The sequence below is a fragment of the Antechinus flavipes genome, chromosome 1, assembly GCF_016432865.1.
Source record: "Antechinus flavipes isolate AdamAnt ecotype Samford, QLD, Australia chromosome 1, AdamAnt_v2, whole genome shotgun sequence".
Lineage (NCBI taxonomy): Eukaryota > Metazoa > Chordata > Mammalia > Dasyuromorphia > Dasyuridae > Antechinus > Antechinus flavipes.
Window position 1 is genome coordinate 136,631,159 of NC_067398.1, and position 25,256 is coordinate 136,656,414.

The following is a 25,256-nucleotide window of genomic DNA, read 5'->3' on the forward strand; positions in this document are numbered from 1 at the left end:
CCATATATATATGGCACTGACCATGATATTTCTATAGTAGCTACTTATATCCATATACAGGGCCAGTAGATAGAACAGCTGATAGTATGGGGCCTGGAGTCAGGAATACTCATCTTCCTGAATTCAAATCTGGCCCCAGTCACTTTCTAGCTAGGCAAATCCCTTAATGCTGTTTGCCTCAGTTTCCTCATCTGTAAATGAGCTGTACAAGGAAATGGCAAATCACTCCCACTACCTTTGACAAAAAAACTCCAAAATGGAATAATGAAGCATCAGACACCACTACAAATAACTAAACAACAGAATAGCATATATAAAAGTTATTTAGATATGCATAATTATCACAAGATTTTTTTTAAAAGGCTGGATGATGATAGACTAGAATAGTATCACACTAATAATGAGTTCAGATGCTGTAAGTACAGAGACCTGTTGACAGTATATTAGAAAGATATGAATGCTAAAATGTTGGGAAATACTTAAGGAGAAATTTATAACAGTCTTTGCAATAAAATAGTTTTCTTGTGCCTAATTGTAGCCTAAGCATGAGGCTACATTCAAGAAGGCCATTCAAGGGATATGCCAGCTAACCAAGGTACACTATTTATAACCAAAGGCCCAATGTGTCTGTTATTTGAGGACCTGTCAACTTAAATCTGGAAGGCGTCACCAGGTGATAAATCTGTAGGATTAAAATGACCCAAGATCAGCTAAAATTTCAACTATGGTATGGTGGGTTTGCAACATATAGCTAAAAGCAACAATTACACACAAGAGATCCTTCAAAGACATTCTTTCAGCACCATCATATAAAAAAAAAAAACTTTTAGTGGGTAAAACACTAGAAGGAAAAAAACAAGCAGAAAAAGTTTGTTCCCGATTATGAGTCTTCTTCCATTCAAAGACAAAAGCAGTAGTCTTTCTTTAAAAAGGCAAAATTATTAAGATTTCAACTTTTGCATTAACTAGCAAGTTTTCCCCTCCAAAGATTTTCAATGATTTTTTTTTTTTTTAACTTTAAGGATGTTTCCCTAATTGTAAAACAAGCTAGTTCGCTGGACTTGTAGTAGTCTGGCATTGCTGTGATTACTGGTCAGAACCTTTAATTACAGGATATAGTTTGTGCAGCTGCCTGGAAATTGGTCTCAGGGTCAGTAGCTCTTAGGGTTCTCTCTCTTTCTATTCTCATGAAGCATTATAGTGGAACTGAGGCATTGTTTCTCCTGCTTCTCTCTGTCTGCTGCACATTATGAATAGCTTTGCAATCACTGGAGCAATTGGTTCTTCAACTGCTTTTAGGTTGTCAATTGTAATTCATTGGCTCCAGGCACCTTTTCTCTTTTCATTCCCAGGAGATCCTTCATTACTTTGTCTGCAATAATATTGGGGAATGTCTTCTTCAGACCTGTCACTGATGTCTCACTGATTACCAAGTGGGGAAAGACTCCCGAGTCCCACTCTTACTAGTTCAAGTACAGCTAGAACATTTTCTTTCTCTCTCTGGCTTGGGGTAACAATATTTACAATATCTTATAAAACATTTTGTTCTTTTTAAAAAAACACCTGTTTAATCCCAAAGTTTGCCCCTCCCCCATTTAAAAGATTATTTAACTTAATTTCAGATCTCTTATTTCCTGTATAATTCATAGAATCAATTATGGTAACCAGTTTTGTAATTTTTTTTTGCCATTTGAATTGTTGTCTTCAATTTTAATTAGGATTTTACATTTCCCTAAATAGGCTGAAAAAGATTTAGAAATTCTAGGTTGTTTAAATCTTTTAAATTGTGGAAGTTTCTATTTGTATCCAATTCATTTTTAGTAAACCTGTCAAACAAAATAAAGTGTCTAAGAGATTAAAAAGAATCCTGATACTTCAGTTAAAAGTTCATTAGGAAGTTCACTCTTCACAGCTTTAAAGAAAAAATAAAAGCACACAACACAACAGATTCCCTTGATGAAAACTTGAGCCCACTGTGTCTCAGACCCTTACTTCTGGATAAACTCCAGCAGATTAACCTCTCTCATTAGTCTCAACCATCCCAGAGTAACCAAGGATATTTTCAAGCAGACACTATGTAATAATAATAATGATAATAATTATCATAATTATAATAACCAACACTTATTGTGCTTTTTATCTTCAAAGTACCTTACCAACGTTAACTATGTGCCTATTTTCAAATTAATTTAACTGGACAAATGTTTTATTAACTTTGTAAGCTATGGAATGTGTTCTGACTGTCTCGGTTTTTTTTGGCCAGGAAAAAAAGGGAGGGGAGAATCTAACAACTAATGAAATAGCACAATATACATTCTGACTTCAAAATCATTATATCTTCGGAATAACTGCTATTCACATAACTAAATTTTTAACCAAATATAAAGTTGAAAAAAGTGACTTCTAATTTATTATAATATCTAAAATGTTAAAAAAAAATTTAAATTAGCCAAAAAATGTGAAAATATGAAAAATAAAGACTTGAATAACATAAAATGATTATGGAACCTTATCTTTAATTGCTATTATTAAAGAAAAGTATATATCGACATAAAATCAAATTTTAAAACTTTCTAATTCTTTCTAAAAATTAAGCCCACATAGAAACATTACTTTAAACACTTTTCCCCTAAATTGAAAAATGAAATTCACTTGAATTAAATTTGAGTTCATTGTATTAGTGTTCTATTTTCTACCATACAATTTTTGAAAGATGGAAAGAAAACTTCAAAAACAATAGTACAGAATATCCCCAAATTAGATCAAATCTAAGTAAGCGGCCAAAAGAAAATGTGTTTATTAATCAACACATGCAGACCATAAAGAACAAAGAGAGGCAAAAAAGGAACAATAGTATTGTTTCAATGCAGAGATTATAATCTAAAAGAGATTAGGACAAATACAAGCAAAATACTTTATTGGTATAATTCAGTACAGTCTGGAACCTTTAAGAACATTTGGGATTTCTCAACAAGATAATGAAGTAGTTTGCCATTTTGTTCTCTAACTCATTTGACAGATAAGGAAACTAAGGAAAATACTATTTCCACTATGCTACCTAGCTGCCCCCAAGAAAATACGTAAATATTCACAAAACAAAGAATGGATGGAGAGAGAGAGAGAGAGAGAGAGAGAGAGAGAGAGAGAGAGAGAGAGAGAGAGAGAGAGAGATGTGTCAATGTGTGCATATACATACTCTATCAAAGCTGTATCCACCGGTTTTTGGTGGTTAGTACCTGAGAAAGAAGTAAAAAATAGTAGAATTTTAGAGCTAGAAGGAACTTCTGAGATCAGTAGATCCAATTTAAGATTATTGCTAAATAATAAATATCATAATTAATATTAATAATAATTCAACAAATATTTATTAAACACTTAACTATGTACCAGGTTCTAGGGATTCAAGAACAAAGAATAAAATAATCCCTACTCTAAAAGATCTGATATTTTAATAAGTAGATAAGAAATGCGGATAGACAAGCAGACAGTTGGAAGGATATACACATAACTTCCAATCCACATTTCCATATATGCATACATATGTGCATGTGTACATACACATACATCACATCATAAATATAAAATGAATAAATATAAACAATACAAGGTAGTTTGGGAGAGAAGACACCAATGTTGGGAAGACCTACTTTATTAACTTTGAAGTAGTGTTTATGCTCTATCTGAAGGGAAGAAATCTTCATGAATTCAAATACAACCACAGATACTAGCTCTGTGACCTTGAGCAAATCCCTTAAATCTTTTTGCCTCACTTTCCTCATCTGTAAAAATGAGTTGGAGAAAGAAATAACAAACTACTACAGGACCTTTGCCAAGAAAAGCCCAAAGGGGATTATGAAGAGTAAGATATTACTGAACAAAGAAGGAATGCCTTCTAGGCACAGGAGATAGTATAAAGGTTTATGATGTACAAAACAGAAGAAAGACAGTTTTGCTGAAATCAAATCCAGGAAGAAGAGTGACATCTAAAGAAGATAAAAACTTAGGTTGGAGCCAGGTTGTGAACTTATTTAAAAGCTCAGTAGAATAGTTTGCATTTTTCCTTAGAGGCAACAGGAGGCTTCCTCAAGTTGACTGAACAGAGGAGTCAAATCATCAATACTTACAGAAAACTGTCCAATTTACAGGCCAATCAAAACATTAACTGTGATATCATTGGTCTTCTTCAAAAATAAATGACAAACACCAACCAGTTTGTTCATTTCTGAACACTCACTTTTTTCCCTCCTGAATCAATATCAACAAAACTCTGGCCTGTATGTACCCTTTTCTCTTTTCTCTTAAAACTCTCATATTTAGTAGCCTCATCAGCATCCATAACTTCAATTTTTCCTTCATATGAAGATGACTTGCAAATCTACATCACAATCATATTTTTACAAGACAATTATCTTTCCTCAAAATCAGCTCAAGCATCAGCTCTAAGGGAGGCCTTTCACAACTGACAAGCTGCTAGAGATATGCCATTCCAAGATGACCTTTTGTTGGCTGCGGTTTTGCATGTACCTAAATATATAAATATTGCTTCCTTCACTAGTTGTAAGAGCAGAGACCATTTACCTTTTGTGTTTATATCATCCATAGAGAGCACAAGTGCTCACCTAATGATGGATATTGAGAGGAAGAGGAAGACCATGACAAAGAAGATCATAGCTGGCACTTTATAGTTTACAAAGTACTTTAAAGCAACTAACTCATTTGATCATCATTTTACACATAAGAGAATAAATAGGAAGAGACTTAATGGATGATGTAAATAAAACTGAACAAAGAGAAGAGACTGGGAAATGAGGGCCTACCCTCCCCTGAAAACGTGCAGGAGACCCTGACTGGAGTCAGCCAACAAGGTTGCTTAAGGAACTTTTTGCTGGAAATTGATAATGACCTAAAATGCAGAGAAGTCTTCACCTTAATTTATAGCATGCACTGGTATTCATGATGATTTCTTACCTGCTTATTACATGATAAATAAAGCTTAATTTTAATTGGCTTTGGATTCTGAAATGAATGCATATACAAAACATACTTATGGACCAAATCTATCTGTACCTCCCCTGGGGGCAAATGAAACAAGAAATACTATCTGGTTCAGGAGAGATTTTGGATCCTGACCCTGCAGGTACCACTTGGGCTAGAAAATAGGGTGCCTATGTGAACTCTGCCTCTGTCGTATTAATAATTAGTAAGTATACAGCACTCTAAGGTTCATGAAACATTTTATGTGCATTATCTCAGTTGATCCTTACAATAACCTTATGGGATGGGTGCTATTATTATTAATCTCATTTTAAAGAGAAGGAAACTGAGGCTGCTGATGTTCAAGTTCAGTAAGTATGGGAGGCAGGATTTGAGTATCAAGTCTTGCTGGCTTCCAGGTCTAGCACTCGGTCTACTGAGCCACCTAACCCTTGTGCCTATTCTTTCTAGTTCTCAGATAAAGGAGGATTGAGGACAGAATGACCTTGTGGGCTTCAAAAGAGCAAAAGAGTCAGTAGAACATGTCAGCAGTCCTAACTTATATAGCCCTGAAGAACGATCTCTTTAACCCAGACTAGCAACTAAGACACTTTGATAAATATGGCAGCAATTTGTTCATCACTTCTGCCACATTTGACCTTCACCTCACCCCTGCCAGAGATCAAGGTGGTAGAAAGGACGAAAGGCAAAGTTAAAGAGGAAAGGAATTTTGGTTTTTTTGGTTCTTACTGTATCTTTTCCATAAATATTTCACCATGTTTTATCTTGAGCAATTAATGTTAGCTGGTTATCAAAATTAAGGAGGTTATTAAGTAGTTAAATTGATAATCAGGTAAAAATTGCTGTTATTGATAAAACTCAGGTGATATTAACTGGCAATGGCTATTATTGCTATTGAGGGGAAATGTAAAAGGGAGGCTCAAGATTACAGCACTACAAGTGGTTTTAATAACGTCAATAAAGCACACAGGCTTGAACACAGAGGACCTATCCTTAAATGCTAGAGATTATGAGTTGCATGACTCTAGGCAAATCTATTATCTTCTCAGTGATACAATTTCCCCAGATTTAAATTGAAGAGATTGAACAGGTTGATCACCAACATTCATTCTAATTTTATATACTAAAATCATAAAGAAGTTTATTATTATTTTTCCAAATAGCCTGCAAACTTGAGAACAAAAGCCACCACTTAGCCTTATTCCCAGAGAGTGACTAACATAGGTCCTGTGCATATGGTAGATTTTTGATTTGTTGATCAAATATTGAAAGGTTCTGGGCATTGGTGTTACATGTATTGTATATGCATTGTACGCAGAGAAGGCAAGAAGTACAGATAAAATGGAGAGGCCAGAGTTAAGAGGCAGGCTTACGATAATTGAAACCAGGTGAAAAGATGAAATTTTTCAAGAGAGGTTATAGAAAGGGAAAAGAGTCAGATGATATTACTTTGGCTAACTACCCTGATCTAAAAGTTGTTAAATTATGTCAGTAAACAAAATTTGGCATCAACCAAGTCAAAGACTTCTTAATATAGCTTCTTTTCAAAGGTGCCATCATGCTTCTGTATGTCACAGAAAAATTTTGTAGTTGAAACAGATGAGGATGTTGTTCTCCGATACTGAATTGTGGATGTACAATACACATCTGTATTGAATGTCCTAAAAATAGTATATACATCACTCCTATATCATTTGAAAATAAGTCCATATCCCATAAGGGAATTTTCAAACTGCCACAATAGGTATGTATATGACTTTCTCTGAAATCAAATCAGCATTCTAGAAAGCAGCCAAGGAGCAATTCAAGATACTTGGAAGATGCAGGAGATTCACAATAGAGTGTTACAGCTAATTTTACAAGATATAAAGTTACAAGAAAGTGTTTTCTTCCTTTCTTCTAACAGCATATAGTTTTAATGAATGAGAAGAATGAAAAGAATAAATATAACTTTGTATTTTCTATTAGAGATTTATCATGTAATACTGTGGGGGGTGGGAGTTTGCATTTCATTGTTTATATAGATATCACACAACAATTATGCTATAAAAATACTTTTTAAAAACCTAGATATATGAATCCTTTATTATTCAGGGATATAAATACCATGGTCTAATATCTCAAAATCAGAATACTGTCTCTGGTATTTAAAAAAGGTAACAATAACAAGTTAGAAAGATGTGTACAATTAATGTGTATACCTTAAGAGTAATGGGTAAATATCCTTGAAAAGAATGTTAGTACTCCTCCCAAAGGCAATTTTACGATTATAAAAATGTGAGAACTAGGCAAGCTACTCAGGATATAATGAATATAAAGTTCTATTTGTTTAAAAAAATCTAAAATTAAGTCTCAGATTTTAAAAATTGGCAAGGTTTATGTTTTTGTAAACATGTAAAATTCTCACATTTGTATACAATTTCTATTCAAATTTATCATCTAGTATTAGCTTCACAAATAAATAAATTTCCTTGTCATAACACACAGAATTAAAACTCAATTGTTAATTGAATGAAAATTGAGGAATGCATGGACACAAGTTAAATTCTAGTTTTATGAGGCCATCTTAATTTAGTGATTGAATTTTCTATCTTACAACTGAAGAACTAGATAACCAATTTAACCATTCATCCATTAGGCCTTAAATATCAAGGCTTTACAACTGTCATGCTAATGTTAGGAATAACAAAAATTGTCTATATGCAAATAATTCAGTAATTTGATGTATCAGTACTGAAAAGGTTAAACATCTGAGTTTGGGAGAAGCAAAAATTAATGCAAAAAAAAATTAACAAAATGAAAACATGAGAATAGTCATTTCCATATTTTTAAAATAAATATAATACAATTTAAAATTTCAGATTTCTTAAAATAGGAGATGAAATAGCCACATTCAGTAACCATCTAAAGAGAACTGTGATTGCATTTATTGGCCTCTATATCAACTTTTCATAAAATTCCCCCTCATCTCTTAAATAACATGAGAACTGAAGTATGCAGTCCTATGGGAGATGTAAAAAAAAAAAAAAAAATTAGATACAATTACAATTCAATACAAATAAACAACCCATCAAGGTACGGTGACAATTTCTCATTACTAAGTTTTTCCAATTCCATTGCTTATTTTTCTTAATGAGTCAAGATAGCACATTAGAAGTAAGCAAAGATTTCAATGGTAAGTAATATAAAATGAAAAAAAAAAAGTCTGATAAAAGTAAATTTTGGAAAACTATGGCAACTACACCTCCCCAAAGTGAATGCAACAAACATCTGTTGTGGAGAGTGTTTGGCCTTTAGACAGTTTAATAAAGGGTATTCTTCTTAGGGCTTTTGCTATTAAAAAGCAAACAAGCATAGTATGATAATTTATTTAAAACGTAGATCCCCATTGTACATTATAACAACGTGTGTGTACAACATAAGTTTAATAAATAAATATATATAAAAATATAATATGCCTATTTTTTAATCTGATAAGGTTGGTCTTCTAGGTATTACATAAAGGGAAAATATGTCTTCTACAAGATTGCACTTGTACTTGAAAATGGCAACAAAATAATTGGGCATGTTGCGCTCTGACTTTGGATTATATAGTAATTTAAACAATTGTCCTTTTTTAATGTTCCACACAAACATTTCTACTCAGGGGCACTCAGAGCAATAAAATGAATACAGTCCTGGAAGTTTCATTCTCTTTGAACTCAGGGAATACCTACATAATAATTCAACTTCTTCCCTCAGAATTCACTGTCTTCTCCAAATCAGTGATAACCTAATTAAATAATGCCAATAAATTCTTTAAAGGGGTGTATACCTTTCTACTCCAAAGACAGCATAAGTAATTGTGCAATGCTGCATTATGCAGTAAGCACAGAATGTAACAATTTAATCAGAAAGAACCAATAAGTCTTTATGACTCATTGTCTCCTTAACTGCATCAAACAATTGTTCTTAATTCTTATGTAAACTGAAGGTATTTTTCCATTGTTCTGAAAGAACAAAACTCAGAACACACCTACAATAGCATTTGCCCACAATTCCCAGTAAGATATTTTGCAAAGATTGAAATTTCAAAATACCACACATTTAACAGGTGCATATTCTAATATACTTAAGTTTTGAGATACAAACATTAATTGTTTATTAAATGTAATGAAGTAACATTTCAGTTCTAAATTAAAGTCACTGCTAAATGATAAATAAAGTCTTTAGAAATAGTCTTCACAAAAATATTTGAAAGACATTCCTTCACTATTGTTCTGGAAGTGAAGATCTGATTTAATTTTAAAGATATATTCCTACATGAATTGAGCTAAATTGTCATAATGATGAGGTGAAGTCTAGTTTTGGGGGCTCCCAGTATGGGAACTAAAATATGATGAGGTTTAGATTTTGGGGTTCCCTTTTATAGGGAACCAAATGATAAGGTCTAGATTTAGGGAACCAAAATGACATTAGGGTTTCTGGTGGTCAGGAAGTTAAATGATAAGCTCTAGTGGCAGGTTTAGGATTCAGGGAACCAAATGGAGAGGTTTGGCTTCCCTGTACCCCCTTAGGGTAGGGAGTTTTGGGGAACCCCCCTTCTGGTGGCACAGGGATTCTCTGTAAAGGAATTTACAAACCCAAAAACCTAGATTGATAAAAGTGGTTCATTATAGGGATTGGGAAGTAAGGTTAGAAATCCTGACAGAGGCATAAAGTCTCTTTAGGGAAATAGGTGAGGGTAAAGAGAGGGTAACACTGGAAAGAATAGTATCCAATGGGCAGAGGCCTCCTTGGCATGGCATGGCATAGCATGGCATGTTTAGAACCTCTGCAAAGAGAGAATTTTAGATTGGCTCTTTTATAATAGGAGCTTTGGCTACAAGCTGAAGGAGACAAGTGGGTGGAGTCCCAAGTTGGCTCATCTTTCAGCTTGAGTTGGAATTTGAATAGAATTGAATGAGTTTCTTTAATTCAATAGGGTTGTAATACTTTTGCTCAGAACTGAACCAACCCCACCTAGATAACCATTTGTCTTGTTTTCTTCGGGTAGGATCTCTCACTGAGGCAGAGTTGAAGATTTTCTCCTTCAAGGAGTTTTCAAGTTTTGGGGTCCCTTCTTCAATAACTGATACAAATGAAAAAAAGAAAATAATTATAGCTAAATAATTTTTCTATGTATGAGACACACGGATGATTTTCAGAGCAGGTTCCTATATATTTTAATAAGAAATTTACCATCATCATCATCATTCTATAAAGAACACTAAAAATATTTAAACAATGGGAAGAATGAGAATTTCTTAGAGTAAGAACTGACCTAGATTTTATATATATACACACACACACACACACACACACACACACACACACACACACACATATGGCATATAATTGATTTATTTGTTTAAAGTTTCCTTTCTCCAATTTTATTGATTTTACTTCTGAAAATTAGCCTTAAGTGAGAGTTTTCTATTGAATTTAAATAACACATTTATCTCACTTATTAAGAAAAATGTATAATTAAGAATAATGAAACTACAAAAGTCTCACAATTTCTAAATGGCCATTTTCCTTTAAAAATGCATAGTATTTAACAAGAACACTTCCCTTATTTATTAGTTACAAATAAGTCCTGAGGGTACAGTTCTAAGAAAATAATTTTTAAGCGTAACCATCACCAAAATGAACACCAAAATAAATGCATTTTTAACTAACTGAAACTTTATATTACAACTGAATATTATTAGCCAGTAACAAACTGAACAACACAATTATCCCAAATTATTAACTATCTCCTTTCTACATGCGGAAAAAAAAAAATGCTAAGAAGTTAATGAATCGGCTAAGACCCCAAAAAAGGATTACAATCACATCAGAAATTAAAATTCAGATGATTCCCAAAATTTCACTTCTTTGTATCATATTATGAACACATAATTATGAAGTTTTTCATATTTGTAAATTAAGACAATATATTAAAAATTGGCTTTACACCTGATGAGACAACATATTATTCAAGCATACTTAGCACACAGAGCTTTTCCATATATGCATTCATTAATAATCTTTTAAAATTAAGACATTATAAATATGGTACTGCCTCAATAGCACTTCACAACTTCAAAGTACATTATCCAAATCAATCATAATTGACATAGCATGAAAACAATATAATTCCTGTTTGGCAGATAAGCAATTCTATGCCCAGTAGTCACCGAACACACTATAATATAGAACTGACTGAATTAAAACTTAAAAATGCAAAAAAAAAATTAAAAATGTTCTTGACATTTTGCTCCATTTTCAGATTATAACCTACAGTGTCATTCTTGTTATTTTCTTTCAAAATTACTTGAGAAGTAACTTTCATAATAAAAAAAAGTATCCTAAAAATTAATAGGAGGAACACAACAAAATACAATAAAAGTTCTGATTTCACTAGCTCTTTACTGATGTAGTCAGCATCAAATGATATGATTTAGGAGAGCACTATACATTGGAGTTCTGTAATGTAAAGACTTCACAATTGCCATTCTCTTTGACAAAAAGTAACTTTACTTAGTAAAAGAAGTTACAGACACCAAAAACAGTAAATATGAAAGAGCTGACAGAGTACATAGCAAGGAAAGAGTTTATTTATAATAATAACTGCAAGTTCCTAATGCCAGGAGAAAGAAGCACCCTATAAGGTTGGAGGATGCCCTTACCTGGAAGTACCCTAAAAGAGTTAGAGATAAGAAGGAAAAAGACAACATAAAGGGAGGGTTTGAGAGGAGACACACAACCTGGAATGGGAGAAGAGTGAAGGAAGAGACATTATGAGGCAGTCCCAAGAGGGACTGAACAAAGCTGGCATGAGCCATGGACAAATTTACAGGGGAAATTTAACATCAGGGACATAACTCAGATTTCTAGTGGAACAAAGCAAGGGGAGGCTGCCCACAACTTGCACAGGGGATAGACCTCAGGGGTGTGATATAACTTGAATCTCTGACTGGATGACCTGCACAGAGAGTAGGACCACAAGGCTAAACTCATCTCTATCAGAGTTCTTTCTCCACCTGCCCCAGGGAACAATTCCATCAATGTTCCAGTTCCTCTTTGCCAATTGCACCCAGTTACTAAGATCTCATCACTTACCACTGCTAATGTCAGATTATTTCAAATCACAAATCAAAAACATATTGTATGAAACAGTATGTCATAGTCTACCAATACTTGGCCTTAATTATATAGTATGAATATATTAATCTAAGAAAAACAAAATGAGGAAGAAAATAGGCCATTTCAAGATTCACTGGTTGATATAGAAGCCAAGAAAAAAATATCATATTTTAGCCTAGAAAGGAAAGAAGCTCAGTTTTAAATGAGGCAGTATAGTGATAGGTTTCATGTATAACTTAAACAGTTATAATCATGTAATATAAAAACTTGAGTATAAAAACAATACTTTTAGATGAATAGGTAAATATAACTTCAAAGGGAAAAACAAAAAGTTCACCCTGACACTGTTTTTGGTCTCACTAAGCAGCTAGATAATTCTTTTCTTATTGAAATAGATGTTTGTAAAATCAGAGGGAATAAAGGCATATCAGATCATTCTAGGTTTTTGCTAACAAGATTAAGGATATAAATATCATTTTAAAATATATATATATATATATATATATATATATAAAAGCATATACATCTTTTAATTTGATAAGGCAAATATTCCAATATTTCAATTTGATGAGGCAAACATAAAGAAAATGAGTATACCCACTAAAAAAGACATACCTCTTGTACTGATCGAGCAGCTGGCTTGTCTTGATGATTGGCCAATATTAAAAATGGCAAAGTACATAACTGTGGGTGCTGAAGAGCTGAATGTAGTTCTTTTCTAGAGGTTTCTAGTTCCTCTTCTGAAGCAGCACTGTCTAATACAAATATTACCCCTTGAGATCCTTGGTAGTAGCGACTCCAGTATTTCCTAATGTTATCAGCCCCTTTCAAAATAAAATAGAATTTTTTTTAATAAAAACAACCAATACAATATTACATGACTCAGAATTCAAACAATAATAATTACTAACTAAAAAAAAGTTAATTTTTAACAATAAAGTGTGAAGATATTTGGTATGACAGGAATGACAATCATCAGACTCAGTATAGGCAGGAGTAATCAGAGAAAAAGGTTGCAAAAATGAAGATCCGAAGGGAGAAGAAAAGTTAAGGTAAATTATACAATATTATCTTTGTCAAAATTAATAAAGTAGATGGCTAGATGGCTTAATGGATAGAATACTAACCCTGACATCAGGAGGACCCGAGTTTTGATTTGACACTTAATTACTTCCTAGCTGTGTGACTCTGGGCAAGTCATTTAACCCTAACTGCCTCAGCAAAAAAAAATAATAATAATAATAATAATAATAATAATAATAATAATAAAGTAAAAGCAGAAGGACTTTTTAGATAAATGCAGAATTCTTCTTCCTATGTCAGAACTGTCAATATAAAAAACATGAGTCATACCACGCATGAGTTAAACGTCATGAAAAAGTACATTATAACCAACTGAATCATCCCCAAAATGTTTCTCACATCAACTTTATTTTGAGCAGAGGAGCTGATCAGTTTTGCTAACCTTCAGAAGGCTAATGATTTCATTTTATAACATAAAAATCCATGGATACACTACAAATTAGCAAGTATGATAAATCTAGAAGACAAAAAGCAGAATTTTATGGAATAGTCAAAACATAAATCACAAACAAATAAATAGATCTCCCCTGTGTGTGTATATGTCTTTTAAAAAAGAACACTGGAAAATATTGTGAAAAAGAAATGAGAGTGAATTATTTCATCTTTTAAAATATTTCTAAAGAAATTTTAAAGCTTTATCTTTGACTTGGTAATTGAAGAGCAATTTATATGGAGTGAAAGTTATTTAAAATTAGATAAGTTTATTGATTATGCTGTACATTATCAAATTAAAATTATTTCTTTGATGAATTTTGGTAACTATTCCTTTGAAAGTCCTTCTTCTTGATGAAAATACATATATTGCTTCTGCTATACCTCCAATCCTCAAAGGACTCTCTTGATCTAAAAACTTTGGTGTGTATGTTAACAACCTTGACAACTAATTGCAAAACACTGACTATAGTACCAAATCATTCCAAACCTGATTTTATTCCTGGAAGTTATAGATTTCAACATGATATGTCTGACACAAAAATAGATGACATTACCTAGAGAGTAGTGGAGGCCAAAGAAAGAAAGTTTATCCCTAAGGCAGAGAGAAAGATGAAAGATATGGAACATGTGAGATTGAAAAAGACATAATAACCCAGATAGGTGACTCTTGTGTACAATGAAAATATCCCCAACAAGAGAATTTCCAAATAACAGTAAATTTTCTTGGTCTCTTCACCTCCATTAATGGAACACAACTTTGGAAGCCTTAAGATGAGTCAGAATGATTTTGAGGAGATGAAAGTGGGAATGGGGATAAAAAAGTCAGGCTTTAGAATTAAGATAATGAAATTGCTCCCATTTCAAAAAGCTTTTTGTTATCAAAATTAATGTAAAAAGAACTCCAGTTCTGATTTTCTCTTACTCCAAGAAGTGATGATAATCAGCAGCAGCAGGAGAAATAGCAGAAATTGCACTAAGCACTTTACACAAAAACCCTGGGAGGTAGGTATTATTAATGAAACCCATTTTACAGCTAAGGAAATTGAGGCAAACAGAAATTAAGATAAATTATGTATTATGTTATTATATATGAATTCTATGTATAATTGAATATATAAATATATTATATATAATAATTATTAATTAAGATTCATCTAAGGTCACATAGCTAATATGACAGATATGAATTCAGATCTCCCTGACTTCAGGTTCAATACTCTGTAAACCAAAATGACAATATTTTTGGTTATTTTGGTAATGAATTGAAAAAAAATGAAGGAAAAAATTATCAGATTTCTAAGATTCTCTAATTACATATGTATGACATATACACATACATGTACATATATGTATATAATACAAATTTAAAATAAGATTTCTTCTATATTTGGCATTCATACTTCCAAGATCCAGGAACTAGTCTTTAAATGTTTAACTTTCACCAAAAAATCCTAAACTTTAGAAGATCTCCCAATTTAGCTTTTTTTTCAAAATACTTTCAGTCAGAAATAGTTCAGACACAACAACAAAAAAAAGCCATGAAGGAGGAGGAAGAAAAAGAGGAGGAGAAGAAATAGTATTAATAATTGTTTTTCTCATTTTAGAATGTCAACCTGACTATAAAATTCATGAAGTCAGGAACCTTGTCATATAATTCAACAATTCCATTTAGCACAATTATGTTTATTAAGTTCAAAGCACTATGGTAAGTTATGTGGAATTAAAACATTAACTCTGTCCACAGTGTCTACAAACTTCTTAGGGAAAATACAAGAGCAAAAATAATTTTGATACAAGTTAGAATTAGATAATTGTCATGATGAAGGAAGGAAAAACAAGCTTGAGCAAAGTTTGAAAGGTGACAACATTTTAACAGAGAGGTCAGGTAAGGTTTCATGGTGAAGGTGATATCAAATTTTAATCTTAAACATAGCACCTGACATAATGTTCTACACATAGTAGGTACTTTTAAAGTATTTTTATATTAAAAAGCTAATGACTGTGTATAGTCCTCCATTCTATCTTAATAGTTTGTGGCATGCTGTTCCATTAAAAAAAAAAAAAAATGACACTACTTTTTCTCAGCATAGACGGCAAGTACCTTTAAGGCAAAACTCTACACCAAAAAAGCAATTTCAAAAGAAATAACAAAAACACCATCTTCTAAATAAGTAGTCTAAAAGTAAAAACATTCTAATTACTGAATTCTCATCTCTGTAATCAAAATTGTTCAGGTTCAGCTGTTAAAGAAGGTGATGTTATGAAATGTATGCTCCTGTATAAAGTACCTGGTCTATGAAGAGGTTATTATGGAGAAGTAAGAAGGAATAAATTTAAAATCCTTTATATATCCCACCTGAATGAATACATCACTCTCTGACTTTGCATAATGCTTTGACTGTTTTCTTCATTTAGAAAAAGACACTGTGAATCTACCAACTTTTACAAAATTTAAGCAAGAGGTCTTATGAAGGAGACTAGACGGATGTATATGAATATGGTATTTCTGTTTAAGACAAAATAAATTATAAAAGAAAATGATCTTCAAAGGATTACTCCCTCCTCCCACCTATTAAAACCTACAACATATTTGATTTTATTGAGTCAACATGAATTAAATTTTTAATGAAGACCTATAACTAAGTTCTCTGAAGAGAACCAGGTGTTTGCTTTGTTTGGCTTTTTGAAAGGAGAAAACATTAGGATACCAAAGATGAGTTCACTGGAAAAAGCATGCCCATGTGGTCTTTCCAGTTACTGAGTGCCAATATAATTTCATAATGAGGAATAAGATGGCTTAAAGAACACTTCCAAAATATAGGAACAAATTACAATATAGCTACTAGAGGACCTCACACAAAGAGGGACTTAATATTTGCTAAATTGAATGAACACATTTTTAATAAAATGTGTTTTTTAAAAAATATGTCCAAATGGGTTTTTTTTTTTAAATATGTCCAAAGGTGCTGAAACATGACTAAAAGTTAGATAAGGGAAGAAGAGAAGGCAATGTTATTGTGGAAAACAACATAAGAAAGAGTCAACAAATGTAAATAGGCAAGAGAAAACAAAAAGAACTTCAAAAAGGAACATAAACAGGACAATACTGATACTACCCAATTAAGTACAATAGATTCGATTTTTGCTCTTGTTTTTTTTTTTAATATTCTTTTAAAAATCAGAATGTAGGTACTCTTTTTTCTTTTTTTGAATATTATAATGTTTACTAATAATTTATTCCTAAATTTAAAAAAAATTTCAAATATGGAGAATGGCGAGAAGAGTACAGTAGAAACTATGTGAAACCATTGGAAATGATTTCTCCTAATTAAAATAAAATCTTGAGAACCATACAAAGGACTTGGTGTATAAGCTACTGGCAAGCCATGTAGGTTCTTAAGAGATAAGTAACACAAAAAAATAGCTTTTTTTTGGAAAAAATACAAAATGGCATTTTGAAAGCTCAATTAGGCAACAAATATTATCATATGAAGATATGAGGAAAAAAAATATACCATACATACAGAGTATAATGTAAAAGAAGGAAAGGGGCCAAACAATATGAAAACACAATTACTACTTAAAATAAAGATTAACAAATAAAATCTCTTTGCACTGAGAACAATATCTCCCTCCCTGACTTTATAAGGGTCAATTGTTATTTTTCTGAATGATAGATGCTGCTACATAATATCATTAAAGCTCTAGGATGGTCCCACATCTTCTATATTTCAGCTTAATGGCTCATCATAGGGTCAAATATCTGATTATGCATCATCAAAGCCTGGTATATATATTTTCAATAAATAATTGACCATCAGTTTGTACTGAGAAAACCTAAAAGGAATCACAGAAATGACCTTCTCTCTCCTAGTGGCCAATCATTGTCTGACAGCTAAGCCTTTCCAGCTGGGACACTTCCTACTTTTTCAGGATGGCCTGATCCTAAGGTCCAACCCTATTTATATTTACCCAGCCTGCAGCATTCTGAGGCAAGAACAAGAGTTTGTCTTCCTCTCTTGACTAAGTTGTCAAGTGCTCTCAAACCCTGAAGCTTGAAGCACATGCATGCACATACATACTTATCACACATAGTAGAATTCTATATGCAAAAGTCTTACAATCTCAGACACACAAGAAAGTTATTCATTAACATCAAAACCTGGTAATTGAGCTAGTGAAATCTCACTAGTCTCTTTTTTTCACCTTCTTTCTAACAAAACAATTTCTATAATTAATAATATTATGAGTGAGCAGAAAATACCAGCTAGTTTGCTTTTTTTGCCTTTGACATCCTTTACACAGTAAAAAAAAAAAAAAAAAAAAGGCATAGTCTCTACGATCTAATTCTCCTTTATTGATTGTAGTTGTGGCCTATCGTGCTGGCCCAACAGCTCATCTGCCCCAAATTCTTCAGTGTAATAACAAAGTAATTTTATTACTTTATACTCAGTACAAATTGATGGCCAGTGTTATACACAAATGACACATCAAATGAGATAAGTTCAATACAGAGTTAACAAGAAGTGTAAAATGACCCCTGTCTTCCACAATAATATGATTTAGGAAGGAAGAGGATATATGCATAAAATGACTAAAAGATACAGCAAAACACAGTTAGGTAAAATATTAGTGGTACAAAAAATGTGTCATCAAATGTCACAAGAGCTAAAAGAGAAATCCCGTCTGTCTGGGGAAATCAGGGGAGGTTTCCAGGAATGTGTGGGTTCAGGGTTGGGTCTTGAAAGCTGAGTAGGATTTAGATATGTATATGGGAATAAGAGAAGGGTGGAGAACTTCATATGTTTTTACTGGAAGGCAAGAAAAGCAAGAGTAAACTAGTTTGGCTAGAATAGAACATTTATACAGGGAAGAAAGCACATGGAGGTTAAATCTGGAAAGCCAGACTGGGATAGGGCTGTAAAGATTAAACCTACATGTTTTTACTAGCATAGGAGAGAAAAAATACTGGAGGCAACAAGGAGACTGCAATAAGGAGAATGCAATAATAATGAAGCTTACAAGAACTTAAATAAGGTAGACAGTAACCCTGATGGGGACAGCTAGACTAATCTTCTTGAGTTCAAATCCAGTTTCAGATATTAATAGGGAAATCCCAAATGGGGTCATGAAGAGTCAGACATGACTAAAAACTGAACAACAACAAACCCTGATGAGATCCGGAAGATTTATTAGCTATAATGGATAAAGAAACTTAATGAAATGGGACATAAAAATAGAAGAAAGGACAACAAAATGCAGATTAATACCAAAAGATAGCATAGACCTATAAAAATGTCAGGAATGCTAGAGGATTAGGGATAAGGAGAGAAGTGTATACTAAGGACAAGAAAAATTGCTTTGTTAGCTATATTGTGGTCAAGAAAAAGATCCAAGAAGAGATAAGATTTCTGTTTAGAGTGAAAGAGGTTTAGGATGACAAAGAGAAAGCAGAATTATTTAATTTCTATTTTCCTTATGGGCTTTTTGTAGGAAGAGGGAGTTAAGATAATAAGGGGGCACCTAGCTGCTAAAAACAAGGGCAAATCAGGAGACCCAAATTAACTATTTCCCAAATTATTACAGAACTTGCCTGGGTAACTGCTGAACAGTGTTATTCATGATTTCGGAAAAACCATGAAGATAAAGAACAGGAAACAGGGATATGTCCTGATTTTCTAAAGGGAGGTAAAAGATGGATTCTTCAAACTATACCAGGGGTTCTCAAATTTTTTAAATAGGGAGCCAGTTCACTGTCTCTCAGACTGTTGGAGAGCCGGACTATAGTAAAAACAAAAACTTTGTTTTGTGGGCCTTTAAATAAAGAAACTTCAAAGCCCTGAGTGAGGGGGATAAACGTCCTCAGCTGCTGCATCTAGCCCGCTGGCCGTAGTTTGAAGACCCCTGCCTGGTATAGACTGAGGAATTTGACTTTTATTCCTAGCCATATTGTGAAACACAATGGCACAACACCTTATGAGCATTTAGAAAAGAAAGGGGCAATCACTATCAGTCAGAATGTATTATTAAAACGCAAGTTATATCAGTCCAATCAAATCTCCTTAGGTCTTGGAAATAATAGTTATTATTATTATTATTATAGCAGCTACCATTTAAGGTTTACAAAGCAATTTGTTTACCTGTACCATCACATCTAATCCTTATAACAAGACTGAAATAGGTTAAGTAACTTGCCCCGGATCACTATTATGTCTGAAAAAGAACTGGTACTCAGGGCTTCCTTGATCTAATGTCAAGCACTATATCCCCTAAACTAAGTCACATCAAGACTATGTTTTTTATTTTGCTTGAAAACCCAAAAAGAAGACAGAGGAGGAGAAGGGAAGACTTAAGCAGTCTAAGAACCTCTACTGTGTATATGCACAAGTGCCCATATTTACACAGATATATGGAGAAGGGATGGATTCATTCTAAGAATAGAATCAATCATCATCCCTCCATAAATTCAAATAAAAGCAATATATCCAACAATAATAACAACTAAACCATAAAACTTTTTTTTTAAAAAAGATTGTCAAAAATTAAATCCATACTTCTGTGGTTCATTATAATATGAAAGTGATCCTGTATTCTCCAAAGCTGTAACAGTGGGGCATAAGTCCTGGCATATTCTATTTTAAGCTAAAGAGGTTACAAGGATGGACCATATGATGGATGGCATATTTGGTATTGGACCAACCTGTCTAAACTCAAAAAAGTTCATCAAGTTAACCACATGATGAGGAGTTTTGGTGCCACAGTAACTTAAAACAACTCCTAAACCATAGAGAGGTGGAGATTTTATTTGATATAGGGAATACTTGCATAGATGACATAATAGTGCTTCAAACTTTTGAAGTATAAGTACTAGAATCATAAATCAAGTGGAAATAGCAATAATGAGAAGATATAAATATGTATATGAAGATATTTCTACTGTTTTACCTGGCAAACAATAAAATGACAAAAATGATAAAATATAGTAATATTCAATGTTGAAGCAATTGTAAGAAGACAGGTACTCTAGGGTTATTCAGATTAGTATAAATATTTTAGAATGTGATTTGGAATTCTGCAAATGTCAGTACCCTTTGCCCCAGAGATCCTACTAGTAAGCATATACCCCAAAGAGTTTACTGATTAAAAAAAAGAAAAAAGTCCCCAGCTATGTCAAATATTTATAGCAATACTGACCTCATCAAATGGGAAATGGCTGGAAAAAATGTGATATATGAATGTAATGGAATATTCTTGCATTGCAAGAAATAAAAAAATTATAATATAGACAAGCATAGAAATGCTTAAATGAACTAATTCAGAGTGTGCAGTAGGCAGAGTAAAAAAACCCCAAAAATCCAAAAAACCCAACATACATAAGGATGGCAACCACCACCACAAAACAATAAAAAAATTAATGTCTCAAAACTGCAAAGAACAACCATTGCTCCAAAAAAAAGATGTGAGAAGTCCCCTTCTCCCACTCCTTTGCACAGGTGGGAGGTTCATGGATTTGAAATATTTTATATATTTTCATAAATTTTTGATTTGTTATTTAGGTTGAATGATTCCCCCCTTCTTTATCTTTTGGTTTAGATGAAAGTATTTATTACATAGATGGGAGGAAAGGATACAAGGAAAATTCAGAAATAAAATAAATTTTAAATATCGTTTTTCATCTTTATCATCCTTAAAATGTTTGTGTTTTATTAGGTATATAACACAATAGTGATTATATAATTTACACACACACACACACACACACACACACACACACACACACACATATTGGACTTTATGGTCAAACATTTTTACTGATAAGGATGTATAATATTTTTTATTATCCAGAGTGTGCAAATATTTTTGGATACCACTGCAGTATTAGATCCAAACTTGAAGGTGTTTATGACTTCCATATTTCCAACGCTTGCTAGGCATACGAATTCCTAGAATCTTCTCTTCCAAAATAGCTCCCATATCTATGCAAAATACTTAGATTTTTTTTTCCCTCCAGAAAATGTGGTAACCAGACTGAGACATTTTATAATCTATCAACCAATACATATTTATTAAATGTCTTCTATATGCCAAGCATTGCGCTAGATAGAGGAGATATAAGTACAATGAAAAAAACAATTCATATTTACTAGCAACTTACATCCCAACAGGTTAGATAACAAGAATGTGTATGCTTATAAATTATGTAATCACTATTGTGATTATGTGTGTGTGTGTGTGTGTGTGTGTGTACAGAATACATTTAAAGAGAAAAAACTACAAATTAAGTACAAAGAGAAGGAGGACACTTGCAGTTAATAGTGTGACTGGAAAAAGCCAGGAATATAGTGCTTCAACTGCATCTAGAAGGATGCACTTCACTCTATATAAAGTGGAGGCACGATGGGAGGGCATTCCAGACATAGAGAGAATATACAGAATGTCTTATATGAGGAACAGAGGCCAAATGGCAGAATATAGGAGAAAGAACAAAACAGAAAAAGGGCTGGAACAAGGTTATAAAAGGCTTTAAACAATAAACAGTTTTAGATAAAATGTTTTAGATAATTCTAGAGGCAATAGGGAACCATCAAGTTTATAGAGTAGGGAAAAGAAATTGTGGTAAGAATTTGGCTTAGGTTTTACTAAACAATACTTATTTTATTTAAGACTCAAATTTCTTTATTGGATGGATAAATATCCTGAGATAATGGTGTAGCATTCAAACATTAACTAGATTTATTAGTTTAATTGTCTTAAACTTAGCCAGTATTTCAAGGGAAATGAAATTGTTAAATCTACATTAAAAAAAAATCAATTTGGAAGCAATGTGGAGAGTAGATTTAAGTGGAGATAAAAAGTCTTAAATCAGCAAGCCCTTTCAATAATCTATATAAGACTTGAACAGTTTCAGAGAAAACTGAGAAAACCTTTATGAATTAAAGTGAACAAAAAGTAGAAGAATAATTTATAAAATAAAAAGAATTTTATAAAATACAATTATTTTGAAAAGCTTTAGAATTCCGACCTATAAAATAACAAATCATGATTCTTTAGAACCAAAGTTGAAACATGCTACCTACTTCTAGAAGGAAAGGTCATAGATTCAAAGTGAAGAATGAAAAACAGTTTTTCAGTATGGTGGTCAATGAGAAAATTATTAGTTAGTGGATTTTCTTTTTTGTTGTTTAATTTATAGGAGAGGAAGAGGAATAAATAAATGCCTACTAATGGAATCATCCATACTATATTTCAATAGTTCTAGACTCCTAACAGACATTCTAGCAAGTAAAGTGTCATGAGGATATCTAGGCTGTCATGCATCAGAAGCATGAGTTATTTTGGCCACATGTGTTCTCAACATGTTTTCAACAAATTTAGCATAAGCAAAGTTCTGCCTCCTTTTCCCACAGATTCATTCAGGTTAACAGGTGTAGGATGACATTTTGTTGCTATTATTCTTACTATGCCATTTTGAATAAACTTTATCAACTGGCTAACTATTGAAGTTAAGCTCATTTATGTGACTCTGTGAATTATATTTTTAGGAGAACAAACCCATAGGATACTTTAGAATGAGAAATAAAATACTAGCTGGTAACTCAACTTGCAAGTCAGAATGGTGGACCAGAAAAGATACTGCATGTAAAATCAGACTGTTAGAGTAAATAATCTCTTATAAGTTCTTTTCTAATCTCATAAATTATGAAAATTAGTAAGAAAAAAAAGATTCAAACTGTTATATCTACCATTCTGCTTCTACAGAAGTTTGGTTTCAATATGAGTTGATAAAAACATTTATCCATAAAGACAGAGAAAAATTCTTTTGGGCTTAAAAAATATTGACTGCAACCATATTTGCAAAGTGCCACTCCTTTCCACTTGTAGTTGTTTCTAAATATTTATTATACTTCTAATATTCTAGAACACCTGAGCAATTGATAAAATACCCTTGCAATTTCCCCCCATGAATACTGTTTTCTTTATATGCTGGCTTGATATAGATTAAATGAAAAATGTAATCAGCCCAGAGTTTTCATCTTGATCTCTAAGACTAGGATGAGAGAGTTTTCCAGGGCATTATCACCCTGGAACTATATATGGGCACATAAACATATACATCTATGTGTTTACTGTTTCCCAAACCATAAAAATATGTATGGTCCTAGTCCGATTATGTGCTCATAAAAAATTGATGTGGATGCAGAGGGAACTCATTAACAAATTCATATAGACTAGGGAAGATATGGTGCCTAAATAAAGATCAATTCATTAGTATGACACCACAGTATAAAATTAGCCTCCTGGGTACTGAACTCATAAGGTGTTAAAAAATGGCAAGGATGCCTAAGGAAAACCATCTTATTCTGCTTTGCTTCCTGTCTTCTCAAGCAAGAAAAATTGTCTTTAGTCTGGGGGTAGAAAGGGATATGAGAAAGGAGAGATCTAAAATGGTTCAAGGGAGGTGATACTCAAAATAAGTAAAGAGATAGTTTAAAAAAAAAAAAAAGGCATAAAGCTGACACAGATGAAATTCAAATCTTCAGATCCAGTTGATCTACACTTAAAAATACTGATTAACCTCTGGAAAAATATAATGAAGGAAATAACTCAGCTATTCTGATTTTTTTTTTATTATATTTTTCCCTAAAAAAAGAGAGAAAGATGGAGGAAAGAATGGAGTCAACCAGCTTGAGACTTAAATTCCCAACAAAATTATACAATAGATAATTTTTTAAAAAAAGAAAAGAAAAGAAAAGAAAAAAAAACATGGTTAAGAAAACATTCAAAGGAAAAGTTCTGTTATCAAAGTTGACTTATCAAGAATAGGTCATGCCAGATTAAGTATATTTTTATTTTACAAAGTTACTTAACTAGTAAATAAGAGGGATGCTATAAATATTGTGTACCTAGATGTATTTGATAAATCTTTCATACTATTTTTGTGTAACAGATGAATGAATGTGGGATAAACAAGAGTAAAAGTAAGTCTATGAATAAATTAAGCACTATAACATTTATGCTGATAACTGACCTCAACTAGCTAACAGCATCAAGGGAATTTTCTTTTCTTTGCTTCTCTTCCCAGACTCTCAATGCCACTCCACATAGTAGTTGTTGCTCTAAAACTTCTCTATTTCCCTATTCTCACACTCTCTCAGCAGATCTCAACTAATAATCTAGAGATGACTAAGCATACTCACAGAGAGCTCCCTCATTTATCTTACTCTGTATCACAAAATTTCTATTATTCCTAATTTTCACTTCGGTTCCAGATGAAGATATGTTCTTTCTGCTTTTTAAAACCAATCCATCTATTTTTATTTTTGACAATCATTCCCCTCCCAACAACTCTAGCAGATTGAATTCAAAATTACCTATGCTCTCTCTCCCTTTTGTCCTTAAATAGGTAGATGACAGTGGATAGATGCCAGTAATCAGGAAGATCCAATTTCAAATCTGGTCTTAGATATTTACTAGCTATCAGACATTAAACTTCCCTACATTTTTCTTTTAATTCTGTAGTTTTCCAATTGCATACCTTAATCCTTCTGAGCCAGGGTTTCTAATGGTTCGTGTTGTGTGTATCTTTTCCATCT

The 25,256-nt window shown here is 32.6% G+C and overlaps 1 protein-coding gene across 10 annotated transcripts in view; it reads right to left on the minus strand.

The window, feature by feature from the left end:
* Nucleotides 1–25,256, minus strand: part of ARL15 (ADP ribosylation factor like GTPase 15) — a 580,734-nt gene that overhangs the window by 240,786 nt on the left and 314,692 nt on the right. For all 10 annotated transcript variants that reach the window (XM_051990687.1, XM_051990671.1, XM_051990682.1 and 7 more), the window contains one exon: nucleotides 12,760–12,968. In XM_051990687.1, the coding sequence (XP_051846647.1) occupies nucleotides 12,760–12,968 (209 nt within the window). The remainder of the gene's footprint in view (nucleotides 1–12,759; nucleotides 12,969–25,256) is intronic.